The sequence below is a fragment of the Pezoporus wallicus genome, unplaced genomic scaffold (genome assembly GCF_028554395.1).
Source record: "Pezoporus wallicus isolate ANWC-B61680 ecotype Strahan unplaced genomic scaffold, APGP_CSIRO_Pwel_v1 contig_2384, whole genome shotgun sequence".
NCBI classification, from domain to species: domain Eukaryota; kingdom Metazoa; phylum Chordata; class Aves; order Psittaciformes; family Psittacidae; genus Pezoporus; species Pezoporus wallicus.
This window is the reverse complement of record NW_026640488.1, coordinates 2976997-2994086: the sequence shown is the minus strand read 5'-3', so window position 1 is coordinate 2994086 and position 17090 is coordinate 2976997. Positions and strand designations below refer to the sequence as shown.

The window sequence follows — 17090 nt, the reverse complement described above, 5'->3', positions numbered from 1 at the left end:
CCCATCTTCTGTTGAAACTTTTAAATGAACATTCAAATACGTTGTTTGGTCCTGGTCTGTCCCCATTTCCCTTGTGTGGTATTGTTATCCCCTGGCTGATATGGTGCTTTGCCTGCCTCAGTCCTTGCCGAAACTGATTCTTCAGGGTTGTTCAATGCTGTTTGTGCAGTAATGATCTTTTTTTTTCTTCTGTTTTTTTTTGGAGGGAGGTTGAGAAGGATGGTTGTTAATAGAAAGGCAGACAGATCACAGCAGCAGTACATATAGCTTTGGAGTTACACAGCTGACCGCTGTAAATCTGGCTGAACTTGTTGCTCTCTTTTCAGTATAACTTGGACTGATTTACCCCTAAAATAAAGCCAGGAATTGCAAAGTGAATGACAAAGGATAGAGGCTGTGGTCTCAGCTGCTTTCGGGTTGCTGTGCTCTTCACACAGTTTACTCAAGAGAAATCTTCAGGACGTGCATGAACTCAGCAGGAAAAACCTAGCTTTTTGGGGTACAGTGGTATAATTGATGTTGAACAGTTAAAAGGATTATTGCAGCTTATCTGAAGAGAAATAACAAGCTTCATTATCCAGTGATGGCATTTACTTTGCTTTGTAGTCATACAAAATAATTCTTTTATAAGAGAAGAAATTCCACTGTGCAAGAGCAAATATTTGAAATGGAGCAAGTGATGTGTGTGGGAATTTGATATGTTCGTGGAACACTGTTATGTGCTAAAGTAGATAGATATTTTTCCTTTACAAATGGAGGAGCTGAAGGTGCTGGAGATGCCACAACTTCTGTTCACTAATTTGCCACATGCTTTCTCTTTCCTTTGCCCCTTTTTCCTTTTTTGACTTCTCATTTGATATGCCTGGACAGTCCTTACTTGCAGTGCTATTATCATTGTCCTGATGATACAAAGAAAATACTTTCTTAATATGTTGTGAAACATAACATGATTTATAATCCTGTGTGTACTTTTAAAGAGAAAATGAACCACTGAATATAGTGTGGTCAGGCACCACACTTTGACATGTTTGTCTGAAATGGTGGACCTTCGCATACTTTGGAAATAACATTTTGGTGTACTAATCTCTGGGAAAGTCATTTCTATTATTGTTGGCTCCTGTGTTTAGCACGCAGCTCTCAGTTGACATACTATACATTATAGAAAAATGCTTGTGACTCAGCTAACAAAAACCCAATGAAGTGTCTAAATTAAGAATCCTGGTTTTGTGCCTTTTGGCATGTGTACTTTTTTTCTTATTACTGCATGCTGTCCTCTCTTACTTGTACACAATGCAGTCAGGCCTCTGCAGCAGTGTGTGGATACTGGCAAGACCACACTCCATCAGTTTTATATAAGCAGCAATTCTGCTTAAAAGAAAATTTACCATTTTCATGCCACAAGTAGAAGGCACAAGTCCAAAAGAGTAGAAGGCAAAAATCTGTCAGACTTTAAATTATATTTAAGTATAGATTAATTCTTTTAAAATAGCAATGCTGTTTCTGTGGCCCTCTTTTCTTGCACTACATTCATTTAGCTGTCAGCCTTTACATGTAGCTATAATAAGGTACAATTGCAGTGTGTATTTTCATTGTAGACTGAGGCATATATAGTTTTACATAGCTTCAGATGAATGTTCATCATAATGCTAGGTATAAAACAATCACAAAAATAAGATGAAGTATCTAACTGAAAAAGGCTATGAATACCTGAAAACAGGGCCTACAAGAAGGCTGGAGAGGGACTTTTTACAAGGGCATGTTGTGATAGGGCAAGGGGGAATGTTTTTAAATGAAAAGAGGCTAGATTTAGATTAGATATTAGGAAGAAGTATTTTACTGTGAGGGTGGTAAGACATTGCAACAGTTTGCCCAGAGAAGTTGCAGATGCCCCATCCCTGAACTGTTCAAGGCCAGTTTGGACAGGACTTTGAACGACCTGATCTAGGGAGCTGACCCTGCCCATGACAGGGAGGTTGGAACTGGATGATCTTTAAGATTCTTTCCAGCCCAAACCATTCTATGATTCTGTGAAAACAAAATACTAATAACTACCCAGTACAAAACTGCAAACTTATTTTGTTACTAAAGTTATTAATAGGAAACTCTGAGAGTTCCTGTGATTTACTGACTGTAATGTCAAACTGACACTATACAGGTTTTTAGGAAAAGCCAAAGATAATAAAAGTCGTGTGCTGTAGCATAAAGAGGCTTTTATTCATTTGATGTGCTTATGGAATTAAATTTTACAGTCTAGAGATCTCATCATTGTATGTCACAGTGTTAAAATGTATCCAGATTAGGTCAGTGCTTGTTTTTTGCAGCTAAATACCCAATATAAACTAATTGCAGCTGCTGAATGTAAATATTGTGTGCTTGAGAATGAGGTTCCTTGAGTTGTTAATGGAAGAGAGTGGTTGGGGCTCTGAAAGGCACAGCTCCTACTCACCAAAGAAGTCCTTTCTTTTTGGTAACTCCTCATAGTTATGAATTCATAACCTGAAGAGTTTTGAAAGGCTAATGTAGACTTCATAAGTCTACAAAGAAAGACTTCAGGCATAATAGCTGAAGTTATTGTGCCTGAAGAGAAACCACCTTTTCAGGGGTTTCAAGTGTTACTGTGTGCTTTAAAAAATCAAATGTTGTTGGCTTATTTCTTCTGGATTCATTTGCTGCTGCATTGTAAAACATTAATTTAATTTTACATATGTTTAGCCTAACAGTGCTGTGAAGAAATTTGAAGAATGCCCTTGGTTGAGGCTTGTCAGTAAACATCTAATTTCTTATACTTGGTGACTTTCCAAGTTTCCCAAGCATGTCCCAGTTTCTTTTCCTGTACTGGAATAACATTGTTATGACACAGCCTTCAGGAAGGAGGCAGTCATCAAAATCCTTATCACCAGACTCAATATATATGGGGCAGTCTCCATTAACAAGAGACAAATTTGGACCATCCTGTTTGTGGTAGGTGAGAGCAGACCTCTCCCTGTATCCTCATGTGATTTCTGTGCAGTCTTCAGTAATAACTGAATCTGCATGACGTAGTCCCTTGGGCTGCTGGGCTTCTGTGAGGATTCCAGTGTTTACAGTCACATTGCTTTTATCTCCAGTTGAACTGTTCTGTTTTCTGAACAGCATTTGAGGCTTGGGTCTGAATAACATTTAGCCAGCAAAGTAATACCACTTTTGGATTGTTGCTATACAGATTTTCCAAGCAAAAATTTCTTGCAAGGTGAAGAAAAGCAAAACAAAACTGTCCTTATCTGTGCAAACACTTTAGGAAAAGAAGAAATGAGTATTGATGCATCTGTTTTCTGTCTTTACTATAGGGGTGCAGGATCCTCAGCATGAGAAGATAATTACTGTGACTACTAATGGAAGTATTCACAGCCCCAAGTTTCCTCACACATACCCACGTAATACTGTACTAGTATGGAGATTAGTAGCAGTAGATGAAAATGTATGGATACAGCTTACTTTTGATGAAAGATTTGGGCTTGAGGACCCAGAAGATGACATTTGCAAGTAAGTTACTTTTCCTTTAACTTAAAATATCTGAAGAGAGGTGTGGGGGATGGAACAAAAGTGTTGCTTGAGTTTTGCAAAAATGACACCTGTGTGTCAATATCTTTTTAAAATGTATCTTTTAAAGTATTGGTTTATGACTTTGTTTTGCAGTGCTAGAGAAGGATTTAATGATTGAAAGCTTTGGGATCCTCACATTTTTCCTTCTGCATAGAGTATCTACACCACAGATCTTTTATGATACAAAAAAAGTGAAATATTAAATACCTCACTCAAAAGTTTTGACATCTGGAAAAGTACTCTTGACAGAATGTTTGAGGAATGAGTGTCTGATTTTTACAGGGAAGATTTGGGTAAGCAAGATACCTGAAGTGAAATTCAGGTCACGACACAAAGTACTACATCCCTGTTCAAAAAAACCAACCACCCTGCTGTACAATATTTTAATGGCCTTTAATGGTCAAGTTCTCAGTTTTCTATGAAAAACAGCACTTATGGCATTAATTGACGTTCTTGAATGGTATTGTTATTTTTTTGGACTTCAATAATTTAATATTCTGTCTGCTCAGTTGCTGGTGTGGGTTTCTGTAGGACCCGTGGAATCTGTGTTTCCTTTTTATGACTCACAGCTGGAGGCTTTGTAACTTGAGCAGGGAACAACCATGACATAGCAGGTACCAGAATGGATGTTCTGAACCAAATCATCTGATTGATCAAGTTTTGGATATTTTGTGAGGTAGTAGAGGCTGACATTATATATGCTTTCTGTGGGTGGGTGAAAGGGGAGAGATCCTAAACTCTTGTATCCTGTATCTGTCTGCCATCAGAGCAACACTTTGAAAAAAAACCCAATGTGTGAACAGCGGTATGTTGCCTGAGCTCTTTTCAGTAAATTAAGTAACAGATAAAATACGTCATTTGAATGGTAGATCCTCCTTTGGTGTGTTCCTGGAGAGGTACTTCACACAAGATTTTCCTTTCAAAGTAGTTGGTTGTTTTCTTCTCTGTTTCTGGTTTTATTTTTTAGTATTTTATATACACATTTGATTTGATTTTTGATTTTAGTTTTTCTAATTAAGTGATACTTGGTCGGTTTTATGTTTTTGTATCAACTTTTCATATCAAATTTGAATTTCCTGAATGTTACTTCTGCACTTACTCTTAGTTAGAGAGATGAGGTTCGTAAAAGATGGGCATATATCTTCCTTTGGTAATTCTGGCAGAAGTAATTGTTAAGGCTATGTCAGATATAATTAAAATACTAAGTACTACAAACATATGTTTGCTCAGATGAGTGTCCTAACTTTGCACAGTAATTCTCTCCTCTAAATGAAAACTTAGCTTCCTTTTTCTCTTCTTTGCATATGACAGAGTGAAGGGGCAAGTGAAAGAAAATCCAGGTAGGGTGATTCATTCATCCACTTGCAAAGAAAAAAGAAAGATAAGCTAAAATATTTTTAATCGTACAACTAGACTAGTATTTGAATGGGAGTACATTTATTTTAAGTAAACAATGTGCTGAATACAGAAGTACTGATCAAATTAAGAAACAGTAATAAGTCGCTCATAATCTTCACTCAGCTGTAATCTTATCATGCTCATATTTGTGCAGGGATACCAGGAAGTTCTGTGAATGCAATTCCTGATACATGCCCCTTTGAGGACACATTGGGGTTTTTGGCTTGGAAGATAATGACCTGGAAAAGGGAGTTATATTGTTGTTTTTAGACAAATGAAGAAAACATAGGTAGGGTGCCTATGAAATTTAAATTCATAACAAACTCAGTAAAGGAAGAGAATGTGTACCTTGTTTGATGTGAAGGGTGTATAAATAATTGACCAGTTGATGAAATAATTAAAATACAGATAGGTTAACTACACAAAACAATTCCTCACAGGCCAGGTAAGCTACCAGTTATCAGAGTAATCTCTCTTTATAAGTAATGTCTTATGTTTCTTATCTCCTGTAGTTCCTAATAAAATTATTTGTTTTTCCAGTACCTTCTGTAGAAAAGCTAAGGGGTTTTATTGACTGCATCACGTACTCTTTATTGCTCCACTGTTTCTGCCATCTTTAAACACACAATCTGTAATGTTGCTGTAGAGTACTTGACAGTTTCTCCAAAGGCAAGTTTATATGACAAAGGGCAGAACAAAATTGGACATTCAATTTAATGTATTATAACTCTGACCTTACAGTGACCTGATCCTTCAGTTCTTACCTGTGGTTGAAACTAGGTTAAAAACTGCAGCCTAGTAATGTTAAACTTCCTGTGCAACAGTGTGCAGTTTGTACTAGGATAGCTTTTTATCCTGTCTGTAGTGTACCAGAGGACCTCAGGAGTTGCCTGTAGTGGTCATTCTCGCAGTTTTTAGTTCCTCTACCTGCTTCTTAAGCTACATGTTCTATTCAGTGCCAGAGCTTTCTCCATCATTGCTGTAGGCTGTAATGGCCTGAAGTGTCAGCTCACTGGGCTGATGAGAATACGCTGGAGTATTAGTTTGAGATAATTAGCAGCTTTTAAATGTCATAGGAATTAAAATATTGCTCACACATTGGGGAAAAAAATGAAAACCAGATCCATCTATAAAGCAATATAAAGACTGTTTTTTCTTAACATAGTTCTGTAACAGGAAAACAGCAGTAGTGCTGAATGAGAAATGTCCTAGGTGTATCCTGAAGCAATGGCAAGTTTCTGCCTGTATCTGGCTAACCTGACCTCCACACTTGGATTTCTCCAAAATCAGTTTTGACACCTCAAGCTGTTCTGTGAGGTCTTTTCATCTAGCATGACTATACAGCTACACTGAAAGTACTGACCTAGTCTCCACTTTAAATACTTTGTTGAATCTGAATCAGAGTGACCCTGCATGGCTTTTTTTCAACTCTGTTTTTTCCTGCAATTCAGTTCACAGTATCTACTGATGTATACCATTTGCATTACAGCAAATTTTGTGTTTAAGAACAGCAATCCTGACCCAGCCTTACCTGGAGCAGCATTAGCATGCATTGATTGTTATGCTAATTCTCAGTGGTTCTAAGCGGAATTGTGGTGTTCTGTAAGTTTTGGAAACAAAGTTTCAATTCTATTTTTTTAGAATAAACTTCTGGTATTTTGTGTCCATTTCTCCAGGTGATTTTTGTCCTGGTTTTACAATTGTGATTTGCTTGAAATTTAGGCAGTTCATCTCTGCGTTACTTAAAATACAGGTAATGATTTTTAACAATAGCTCTGTTTCAACTGCACAGCATCCTTTCTATGGGCTAAATGTTAAGAATCCACTGTGTCCTTTCCAAAGTGAATAACAAACTTCAAACTACATGTAAGCTAAATCTGTGCATGTATCTCAGGACAGATTCAGGTTATTTGGTTGATAATACAGATATATAAATCTTTGCAATATTGCAGTATTTTCAGCCTTGTATACTTCGTTTAATTTCAGTTGTGATTTGTGAAAGAAAAAGGTTACAAACAAAAGAAATTTCCCAGCAAATGAAACAGGAAAGGAGAAGGATGCAGTCTCCTGGCTGTTTTGTGCAGTGCTGTTCACATGATTAGAACTGGCAGTGAATTTTCCCTATATATGAGAATTTCTAGCTAACAGAGGCATAGGTAGATTTACATTCTGGATGCTCACCCGTTCTGATGGAGAGAATCAGCAGCTTTTCTTCTGCTGATACAACAGCTGATAAGATAGGTCATTATTTTCATGATGTTAGCCCCTCAGTGCTGTTTTAATCACGAGGCCATTAGACTTCTGTGTCTGACAGCTGCTGTCATCAAGGAGGTGCCATAACTCTGTCTGACCAGGAGGGACTGATTTTTGCTTAATTGTTGCTTGTTGTCCAGATCTGTTGCTTTCCGTTGTTTTTGTTGCTGTGTGATCAACTCTGTGACAGAAAGAGCATGGCTGTTAGAGTTGTCTGTAAAGGGTAGTCTGATGCTGCGAGTGGGTTGAGCACTGGAGCATTACATACAAAGCTGCAGTAGGAGAAGAAAAAAAATATTTTGTGGGAATTTTGGGTTTTGTTGTTTTTTTTTTTTTCCAGTGGTAGCAAAGGAGACTTTTAGCAGCTGCATATGTGAATCTGTTTATATAGTAGTGTAAGTGAAGCATTTATCTATAATGTTTAGAAAGACTTCCCAAAGCTTGCCCAATTAATATGTGTAATGCGTCCAACTTTAGCCTGAAGAAAATTAATTCAGCCAAAGGCAGCTGTCAGTGCTGACGTGGAGCAAAATATATGTGAGCAGTACTTTTTTTTTGTGCTCTTCACATCAAATTAAATACGTAACTCTTAATACTATGAATATGCTTCCTCTAAGGGAAGGATGATGCTTCTTAGGATGATGCTTAAAGATACAGAGCCACATGCATTAAATTTACTACTTCCCTTTCCTCTAATGTCTCTGTAAGCAACTTCCCTTCACTTCAGATCTGTCATGACTGAACTGTGCCCAAGCTATTTCCTTCCACCCAGGGAGCATCAAGGTTCTGTGGTAGAAAACATAACCCAGCCGCCTTCAACAGTCATATGTGTTCCTAATGAATGTATTGCTAGGAAATTGTTATCAAGGGTTAAAAAAATAGAAGATTTGGCTCAGTCTGACAAGACTGAAACAGATGTATTAAGAGGAAACATACAGACACTGTCTTTAGTCAGTGGCTATGAAAAAGGAAAATATTTGCTTAGCTGTCTTTTTCTTTTTTTTGACATACATTGTGTCAAATGCAAAGTATGCAGTGATAAGTTATGGTAAACACAAAAAGGCTAAACATTTTGTTATGTAATTTTCTAAAGAGACTTTTCTGTGTAATGTAAGATACAGTGAGTAACTTGCACCACATGGAGCTTCCTTTCTGTAATTATTACAAATCTGTACATCCAGCATGTAGAGTAAAATATGGATGAATGACTGCAACTCCTAAGTGCTTCAGTAAAAAAGAGGACAGATATTTTGTTTCTGTTTGGCCCCTTGTTATGGAAGTACCTTGGAGCATAACTGATCACATATATGAAAGAATAATGTCAGCATCTTTTTCTTATAGAAGGATGAAATTCCACCCCAAAACATGACCTCAGGGGAAAAAAAAAAGGGTTTGGGATAGTTTGGTTGGGTTTTTTTCAAGTGCATTATTGAGGCAATATTGATATATGTGTGGAGAGCGTACTAAAATCAAGCACTGATTCAGGAAAAAATGTAACTGTTCAAAGAAATTATTACTTCTGGGGCTTTTGAGAGCAGTGAGTTCCTTATCAAGGTCTAGTTCCCAAGAAAATTGTTTTCTAGACAACTGATGGGCTGTCCTTACTGTCAGACAGTCTTAAATGCTTCTCATGGACTGTGATTACAGAGGGTGAAGTTATCTCTTGGGTAAGTACAAAGTTCAAGTTGGCTTTGAATAACTGGACAAAGACCTTTCAATGAACTCTGTATTTAAAGAAAACTGGTGCAGACAAGTCTCATGGTGACTTGTTTGGCTAAGTAGCTGGACTGCTGGGATTTGGGCAGCTTCTCCTTCTTCCATCCCCCATTCTGAAGACACAGGGGTTGCAGCTGCCACCTCTGTTTCAAAATTCAGAAAGCAGTGAGGAGTCTCACAGAATTTCTAAGGCTTCAAATTCAAAACAGGAAAAAGAGTCAGCACCAAACCCCACAGACTCTGAGAACAAAGATGAATGTTACAGTGAAGACCAGTCCTTAACGCTCTCTTCTTACAGCTGTTGCCTTAGAATTTCAGTGTGTTTAATTTTAGCCACCTGGTTTTTATTAGATGCTATGTGTATAGGTGGGCTGGGCTCTGTTTAGATGACTATGTATCAGTGATACGTCAGTGTCTCTTTCATTATTGGCTTTAACTTCTTCAGCAAAAATGAAATCATACTGAAGTTAAAAATTACTATAGCTCTGCTCTGCAAGTCAGATCCATTTTATAGTATCAATTCCATTAATATATGGAATTATAAAAAGCATATGAACTCTCATTCATCGATGCACAATTTCTTTTTTACTTTTTTCTTTTCCCAACACACTAATTATTTGTTAATCAGTTTTATTCAAAGCCTGAAAGGGGGTCCTATAATTTAAAAGGCTGGGATGAGTTCTAGCATTCAAGTGTCTTAGATTAATTGAAATTACTGATAGGAAAGAATTACTATGAAATAGCTAATTTATGACCTTGGTAGCAACATTGGTGTTTTACTGGTGGCAGGAAAGTGGCATTTTTGGTGCAGTGCATAAAAAGTGCTGTAAAACTTGTGTTAAGGCAGCTGGTGGAATACGTCCCATGTTTCTGGGATTGTTTTGATTTGGATTGGTTTTGATTTTCAGTTGCTCAGTCCATTTGCAAGACAACTGAATGGTGCCACCAGTTCAAGAGAGGTTTAAATGTTGAATGAATTTAAATGGAGGATGAGAGTGAGGGTTGGGCTTCAAAGTTTTTAAGAAGTTAGGTTAATTTAGGGACAGACCTTGGTTATCTAAAAATTGTTCTTTTACGTATAATGAAAAAAAGATTAAAACTACAAAAGTTCTTTTTTTCCACGTGAGTTCAGTTGTAGCAATATTATTTCAATTTAATGAACACAGAAGGTTCCAATAGACTTGTGTATCCTGCTGTCTATGCTTTGAAAGAAAAAGATTGGGTCTTTCATGAGAAGTAATATCTGGATCTGTTTCTGTTCTGATATCATTGAACAAAATTGTGGTTCCTTGTATTTTGTTTTTTATTATTATTTTATTTTATGTAAGGCAGCTCTTTTTTTTTTTTAATTTTATTTATTTTTTATTTTCCATGCTTCCAGAACAAATTGATTCTTTGATCACCAAATAATTCAAGCCCTACCTCATCCAGCTGGTCCCATTTTGCTAGTTTAGCTACTGTCCACAGTTCACACTGGCAGAGGTGTGTGCTGTACCCAGAAGTATACTCATTCCTTTGGGTTCTCTACTGCTTATTAAAAGTTGCTTTAATACCAAGTACATAATGCAGGCAGTAAAAGAAGATAAAATATTAGAAGACCAAAGCACAGTTATAACTGATGTTACTCTGTAACACACATTTCTGAAGCTTCAAAAAGAGTAAACTCAGCTCTGCAGAAAGGGTTTAGAGCTGCAAAATTGTACTCTCTAAGCAAATCAAAGTGCAATATAAAAAAGGGAAAGAGGAGATAATTCTCTGAGCGGAATGAGAGGACAGCATAGCCTATATGATATGATCAGAAGGACATGCTGCACAAACAGGGTCTGTCACTGCATTCTTGCCCACCCATATTTCCCTTCCTTACAGTAAATCCAGCAGTCATTTGTAGTACCCACTGTTGCTATGGGTCACTCTAATGGGTATTATTTTGCAAGTAATCTAAGACCTATTTTCACAGCCCAGATGAGTGTTAGGAGAGTGATTGCTGATGAGTGGGCAGTTGACATAATCCCTTACTCCTTTTTCACATCAGAGACTGCACTCATTGGCTTAGAAAACATTTTAGGCTCCTTACAATTCCTTCCTGGTCCCCTCAGTCTCAAGCAAGCTGTTTGAATAAAGTAAACTATGTCCACAGTATCAAAATATTTTTGTAAATGATCCTAATCCTAATTTATTGCTTCTAAAATCGTTCCATGTTATCATAGTTGGCTGCTTCTAATGGTGTACACTGAAGTAATTTTCTTCAAAAATATGTGTGGCACTGCTGGGTCTTGCTTCTGTCTAGTATGCTCTGGGAACAGCTGTTACTGATGCAGATCCCCTGCTCCCTTGCCACCGCTTGTTAAAAGCTAGAAGGAAATGTCCACTATAAGGAGACGCAGAAACACACTGTGAGCCATCACCACCTGAGTTTAGGGATCTAGACAGAGCTTGTAGCCACCTCCAGTTTCTGGTATGGCTCTTGTAGGTCCTGATGTCCAGAGAAACACAAGCTGTAAGGGCAGGCCCAGCAATGTAATCTAAAATTACCCTGTGTAGTAGCTAAATATCCCAGTTTATACATAGTATGCACTACTTTCCTAGTACTTTCTGGTTACTGAAAGTCCTGGTACAGTTAAGCCCATAGGCTCACCATCAGGTTTATAAGCAGCTTTCTCCTGTTTGATCAGCAGGAATAGCAAACGTACAGTCCTATTCCTAGATGGATGGTTATATTTCTTCACCTGTTATGCAGCTTTTCTTTCTTCTCTTCCTCCCCTGTCCTGTTCCTTTCTCTTTCCCTCTCACTAGATGCTGTGGTCACTTTGATTGCTTCTTTATGTGCATCATCAATGTTTTAACAAAGTATGTTGCTCACATGAAATTGTAGTTAGGCAGTCGTACCAGCAAATAGTGTCAATCAGTAACAGTCCTGGCTTCACTTGATACTAGATACTACTCCATTAGGATAAAGTAGAAGTGAAATGTAATGCAGTTTACATTAATCTGTTCTCATCTGATAATCGGCATATCTGAGAAGATGTATGTGGATGAGAAATTGCAGAAAGGAAGGTTGCTCTTATAAAAAAGGTTGATCATCATGTGGAAGTGTCGTAGGAGTTTTGTAAGGTAAAATGAATAGATTTTTTCCTTTTCTGACTGTAATATGGGAAGAGAGAAACCAGTAAACTAGCAGCAATTATTAAGTAGTACCGCTTCATACTAGTCTTTAATTCATTTGCTGTGACTGGATTAAAAATAGGCTTGCATAATTTTATGACCACTAGCTTACAGCTAGATAAACTGAAGTGAGAAGAAACTCTTTACACTCTTCAGGTGAAAACTGATCTCCTGCTAGGGTTGGGAACACACTTTTTTCCTGCCTCATGTGGTCTTGTGCGACTGCTTGGTTACATTATAGGGATTTTCCACTTTCTGTTGAAGTAGCAATTACTAGCCTGTCCTGAAGCAGGATATTGGCCTTCATGATAAATGGTCTGTCCAGGATTGGTAAGTCCTGTGTGCTAGCATAGCAGCCAAGAGACCATATGTTATTGTATTGCTGAACTAAAGCTATAAAGGTGTTTTCATTTAAATAAACATAGATGGAGCCCCAGCCTCTATTGAGGTAGACAAAAGGGAGGGTAAAGGGAGAGGGGAAACAACCATAATGATGCCATGATGATGCTGTATCATTGAAGTATGCTTCAGGGGAAAGGGTGCTGCCTGCACTGCCATAGGTGAATCTTCGCACTCTGAAAATGCCCCTTGGGCATTTTCTGTTTGTTTGTTTTCCAAAATATGCTTTTGAATATTGTTATGAAATTGCTTAACCAGTAGTTTTCACATTGTGGACTGGAGTCATTGCTACATTTGTAAGAATGTGCATAAGGAAAAAAATAATATTTGGGATACTGGAATAAATATTTTAAATGTTGCTTGAAAAACAATGATAAAAACATGGAACTTCCACAGCAGCTGGAAAAGATATATTGACTACTGTGTCAGTAGTGTTAGAAATTTTATAGTGAATTAGCAAGAATTCTTTACAACCTTGGCTGTTGATGTGAGCTCAGAGCTCCACTGATGATTTTGGTTTTATACAAAATATTGATCTTTACAGTAAGAACATGTGATTTATTATGAGCACTGTAATTTCCAAGATAAAAAGTACCAGACTTTACAGAGAAGTACTGGGAAAAAGCTGGTCAGGCACTTCATTATCCATAATCTGGAGAGGGTAGTACTGGATGGTGTAGGATATTTACTGAGCTGGTATGCTATCTGGTAGCAATGGACTGACTCTTTATGAATGCAAATATGATTTAGAGAGTACAATGTCCAGTGCAGCAGGCCTCTGATTTCTGATGGCTGTTTCCACATGGTGTACTGTAAGTACATAATAATAATAACAACTTGTATGGGTATTACTTCAGGGGGCTGGGGACCACATAGTGACAAAGAATACGAGTACTGGCAAGAATAATCCATCTTATTGTCATTTTTGTTACATGCATTATTACTTCATAACATGTTCAGGATGCTGAAGAAATCTATGGTTCACATATGCAGTCAGGAGCAGAAAGCAGGCAGACTGAAGGCAAAACAGTGCAAGAAAATGTTCCATGTAAATGTTATCCATTTTCTAGTCCTTGAAAAATAACGTTTCCAAGTGACTTTGATTTTGTAGAAAATCTTTTTTACTCACTGTATTTGATGTGGCTACAGGAGAATATGTATTCAAATAGGAAAAAGGTAAGCGTAGCATAGTAACCCTGAGCGATGGAAACTCATGGAAACTTACTCCCTGTGGAACTTCTTCCTTTGCATTTTAAGATGAAGGCCAAGGTAAGTAAATGGACTGAGGTATCATTTGCAAGTGGATTCATTTATGTTAGTGTGTTTTTCCAGGCTCTGCAATTTTCCCAAATTCATCTTTGTCTTTAATACATAGTAATAATAATGTTGGTATGAATTTTCATGCACTTTTTTGTTTTGTATCTCTGTTCTACTCATAATGCTATTTTCAGACCAAACTTAATCCTTATTTAAAGAGAGAAAAAAATGTTTCTTACCCTGACTGACACTGGGGATAGCTACCATTCTGTGGCACAAAGAAGTAAGGTTCTAAGAAGTTTGGCAATCAGCCTTTTAGAAGGAGGAGTTTGGGAAACCATCTTCATTCCTTCTTACCTCCACTTTTGATATGCAGGATTACAATGTCTTTTTTATAGGATTCTTATTATATTGCTTGCAATAATGTACCAATAGAAGTTACACCAGTATTAATTAGTTTGTAGCACAGGCTGTCAAGGACTGGATTCTGTGGTTGCTGTATTCCTGGAAATACTTCCTTACATGCTTTATCTGTATCAGTAGTTTAACATTTGCATCAATAATTACAGGCTCACTGTCTGAATATAGAGTTTTGTTTTAGAGCCTGAAGTACATTTACCAATGTATCTAGTTTACAGTTTCTCAGTCTTGTGGAAAAGTCAATTTCCCTTTCACCCTACAAGGCAGAAGTTACTTTCAGAGACTACAGGATGTTCACATACTTAAGATGGAGATACTTAAATGCTTAGCAGTGCACCTAGATGCCAGTCATGATGATTTATTTCCTAGAGGTGTTTGAGTGCCAGTGTACTAGTCATCAGGGAAATAATATGTTTTCAGCAAGATTAGGTTTATCGATTGGCACTGAAGTAAACTTTTGATGCAGAGGGGAGTTTGGGGAGGAGGGTGAAGAGATGCATTTCTTAGGGTTTCGTGTTTCTGTATGCAGTGCTTTCAGTCTGGTTCACCAAGTGGCAAACCGATTATGCGAGGTGTGTAGGTCTCAGCTTCATGTGGTGCCTCAGTTTTTCTGCAGATCCACAGAAAATGGAAATCTGTTTTCTGGTAGACTGCAGAGTAGCAGTCTGACAGTTAATTTCTCCAAATCAAACAACCAGTGCATGCTTTTATTTTCATGAAAATGTTCAAATGTTTGAAGATTAGAATTCTGGGGTTTGAACTCTGTCTTGTTTTTCACTTTCACTTGTAGTGTTGTAAATGTACATTTATGATCAAATTGGCTTACAGTGAATAAAGGGAAAGAAAACTGAAGTCTAAGAATTAAACTTTTTTTTTCATGTGTCCTAAATACCAAGGTAGAAATAGAGAGTTGTGCGGTTGTCTTAGAAGCCTCAGGCTGTTACTAATCAGTATGAGGAAAAATTAAATAGAGAGAACCATGGCAACCATCTAACATTTGTGAATGAATCTGTGTTTCCATAGGGCAGTTCCTAATGTACAGTACTGCATATTCTAAAATAGATGTATTTAGAGTAGGTTGGCGCAGAAACTACAGCCCATATTTGGTGAGTGGCAGTTAGAAATGTTCTCTGTTTATACCTTGAGTATCTTTATTTTACGGAAAATGTAGACATGGCAGGATACTTGGGGTTTTTATGCTCATTTGCTGTATTGGCTGAGAGTGATACCTATTGCTGGAAGAGATGTTTGTGTATAATTAAACATAATTTTCTGAGTACAGAAACCTGACCTCATCAGTTATTTATTTGGATTATATCTGGGTATGCTGTTTCTTTCCAGTGACTGTTATAACACAGCATGTGTAGGATCAGCAGATACAGGTACTACAATGGAAATTTATGCATATCATTGCTGTTCCATCATCTTTTCTCTGGTTTTATGTTAAAACATAAAGCATGACAGAAAATACAGAACGTAACTATCAAATGTTGGATAATCTGTAATGATATCCAAAGGAGTTTCCTCTTATAATGGAAGGCACTGCCAAACCCTCCTAAAGTGGATGAATGCTATGGATAAATTGCCCATGCAGTGAGCCTCAGGAACTGGAGTCAAATGACTCTGTGTAACTTGTTTCAGAAATTCCTATTGGAAAGACAAAATTCAGAGGGAATATTTTAAATATGTAAAATTTTACATAGGGTATTTTTGAAAAACAGTTTTTCAGTATCCAGACTTCACTGTCACTCAAATTAGCCCAGCCAAATATTTCTGATAGTGTTGAATGGAACCATATTTACTGAACTTTTACCCTGTGTAGAGCATTTGCTGGTGCTGTCACCGTTTCAGCCAAGGTGCTCTCTCTGTTCCTCCAGGAAACTTGCTTTCTGTATAATTTAAGGTTTTTGATCTGATGCCTGACTGGCAAGTGGAGTTGTTAACGGCAAGTGGAATTGTTAACGGCTAACTTTTACTGATGCGCAGTGGTAGTGGTTTGTGATTTCAGGAATCTTGTATTTACTGGCTAAATAGAGGACTGGACTGAACAGGCCAGTCTTTCCTAGTCTGAGATTCATATAGGTACTGTTATCTGACAACAAATACAAAACAGTATAATGTAAATTAATGTATTTGAAAGGCAAATGAATTAGTTAAACATCTGAAGCTGGCAAACTTGGGTGATATATGGTTATACTAGCTGGCCTGGCTGTGTTGGAGGGGAAAAAAATACTAAAAGTAAGTTTTCTTCTTCCATAAACTAAACAGTGCACAAGTACCTGAAGTTTCATTTTTAACAATTATTTATTTTTTGGTGTCATTTTGATTTTCATTTTGCGTGACATCTTTTGTCTCTTTGCCTTGGTCTTTGAGGAAAGCTTACTGAAGTCTCAGTGAGAGGGGCAGTATTGCAATAGGAAAGAAGTTCTCCACTTGTTGAATGAATGATGCAGTACACTCTTCATTTGACGACTGTAATACTACATCTTTAGGCTTGTAGTTTGCCTGACATCCACTTCTCTAATCCAGTATGCCATACTCTCCTGTTTTCTTCCTTCTTCTTGGGGTGCTCCTATTTTCCATCTACCCTTTGTCATAAGCTTTGCATTCCCCTTTGAACTCCCCTAGTCCCATCATGTAGTTTTGCTGGATCTGCCATCAGATGCCATGGATTCAAGTGCCTCTGTCACACTGCAGTTCCCTTCTCCACTCAAATAAACATGAATCTGCTGATCAGAACATTACTGGAGAGCTGGTTTGATTGGAGGAGGCCTTCAGAATCTATTGCAAGTGAGGCTGACAAGCTTTGAAAAGCATGTCTTCAACCTAAACAGTTGGCCTTATTTTTCTCTATATGTAAATACAGTGTTTATGTCACAAAGAGCAAGGTGGTTACTTTCAGA

At 37.4% G+C, this 17090-nt stretch overlaps 1 protein-coding gene across 1 annotated transcript in view; it reads left to right on the top strand.

Moving 5' to 3' along the window:
* Window positions 1-17090, top strand: part of PDGFC (platelet derived growth factor C) — a 129174-nt gene that overhangs the window by 71075 nt on the left and 41009 nt on the right. Inside the window, exon 2 of the mRNA XM_057419046.1 lies at window positions 3327-3522. Coding sequence (XP_057275029.1) covers window positions 3327-3522 — 196 coding nt within the window. The remainder of the gene's footprint in view (window positions 1-3326; window positions 3523-17090) is intronic.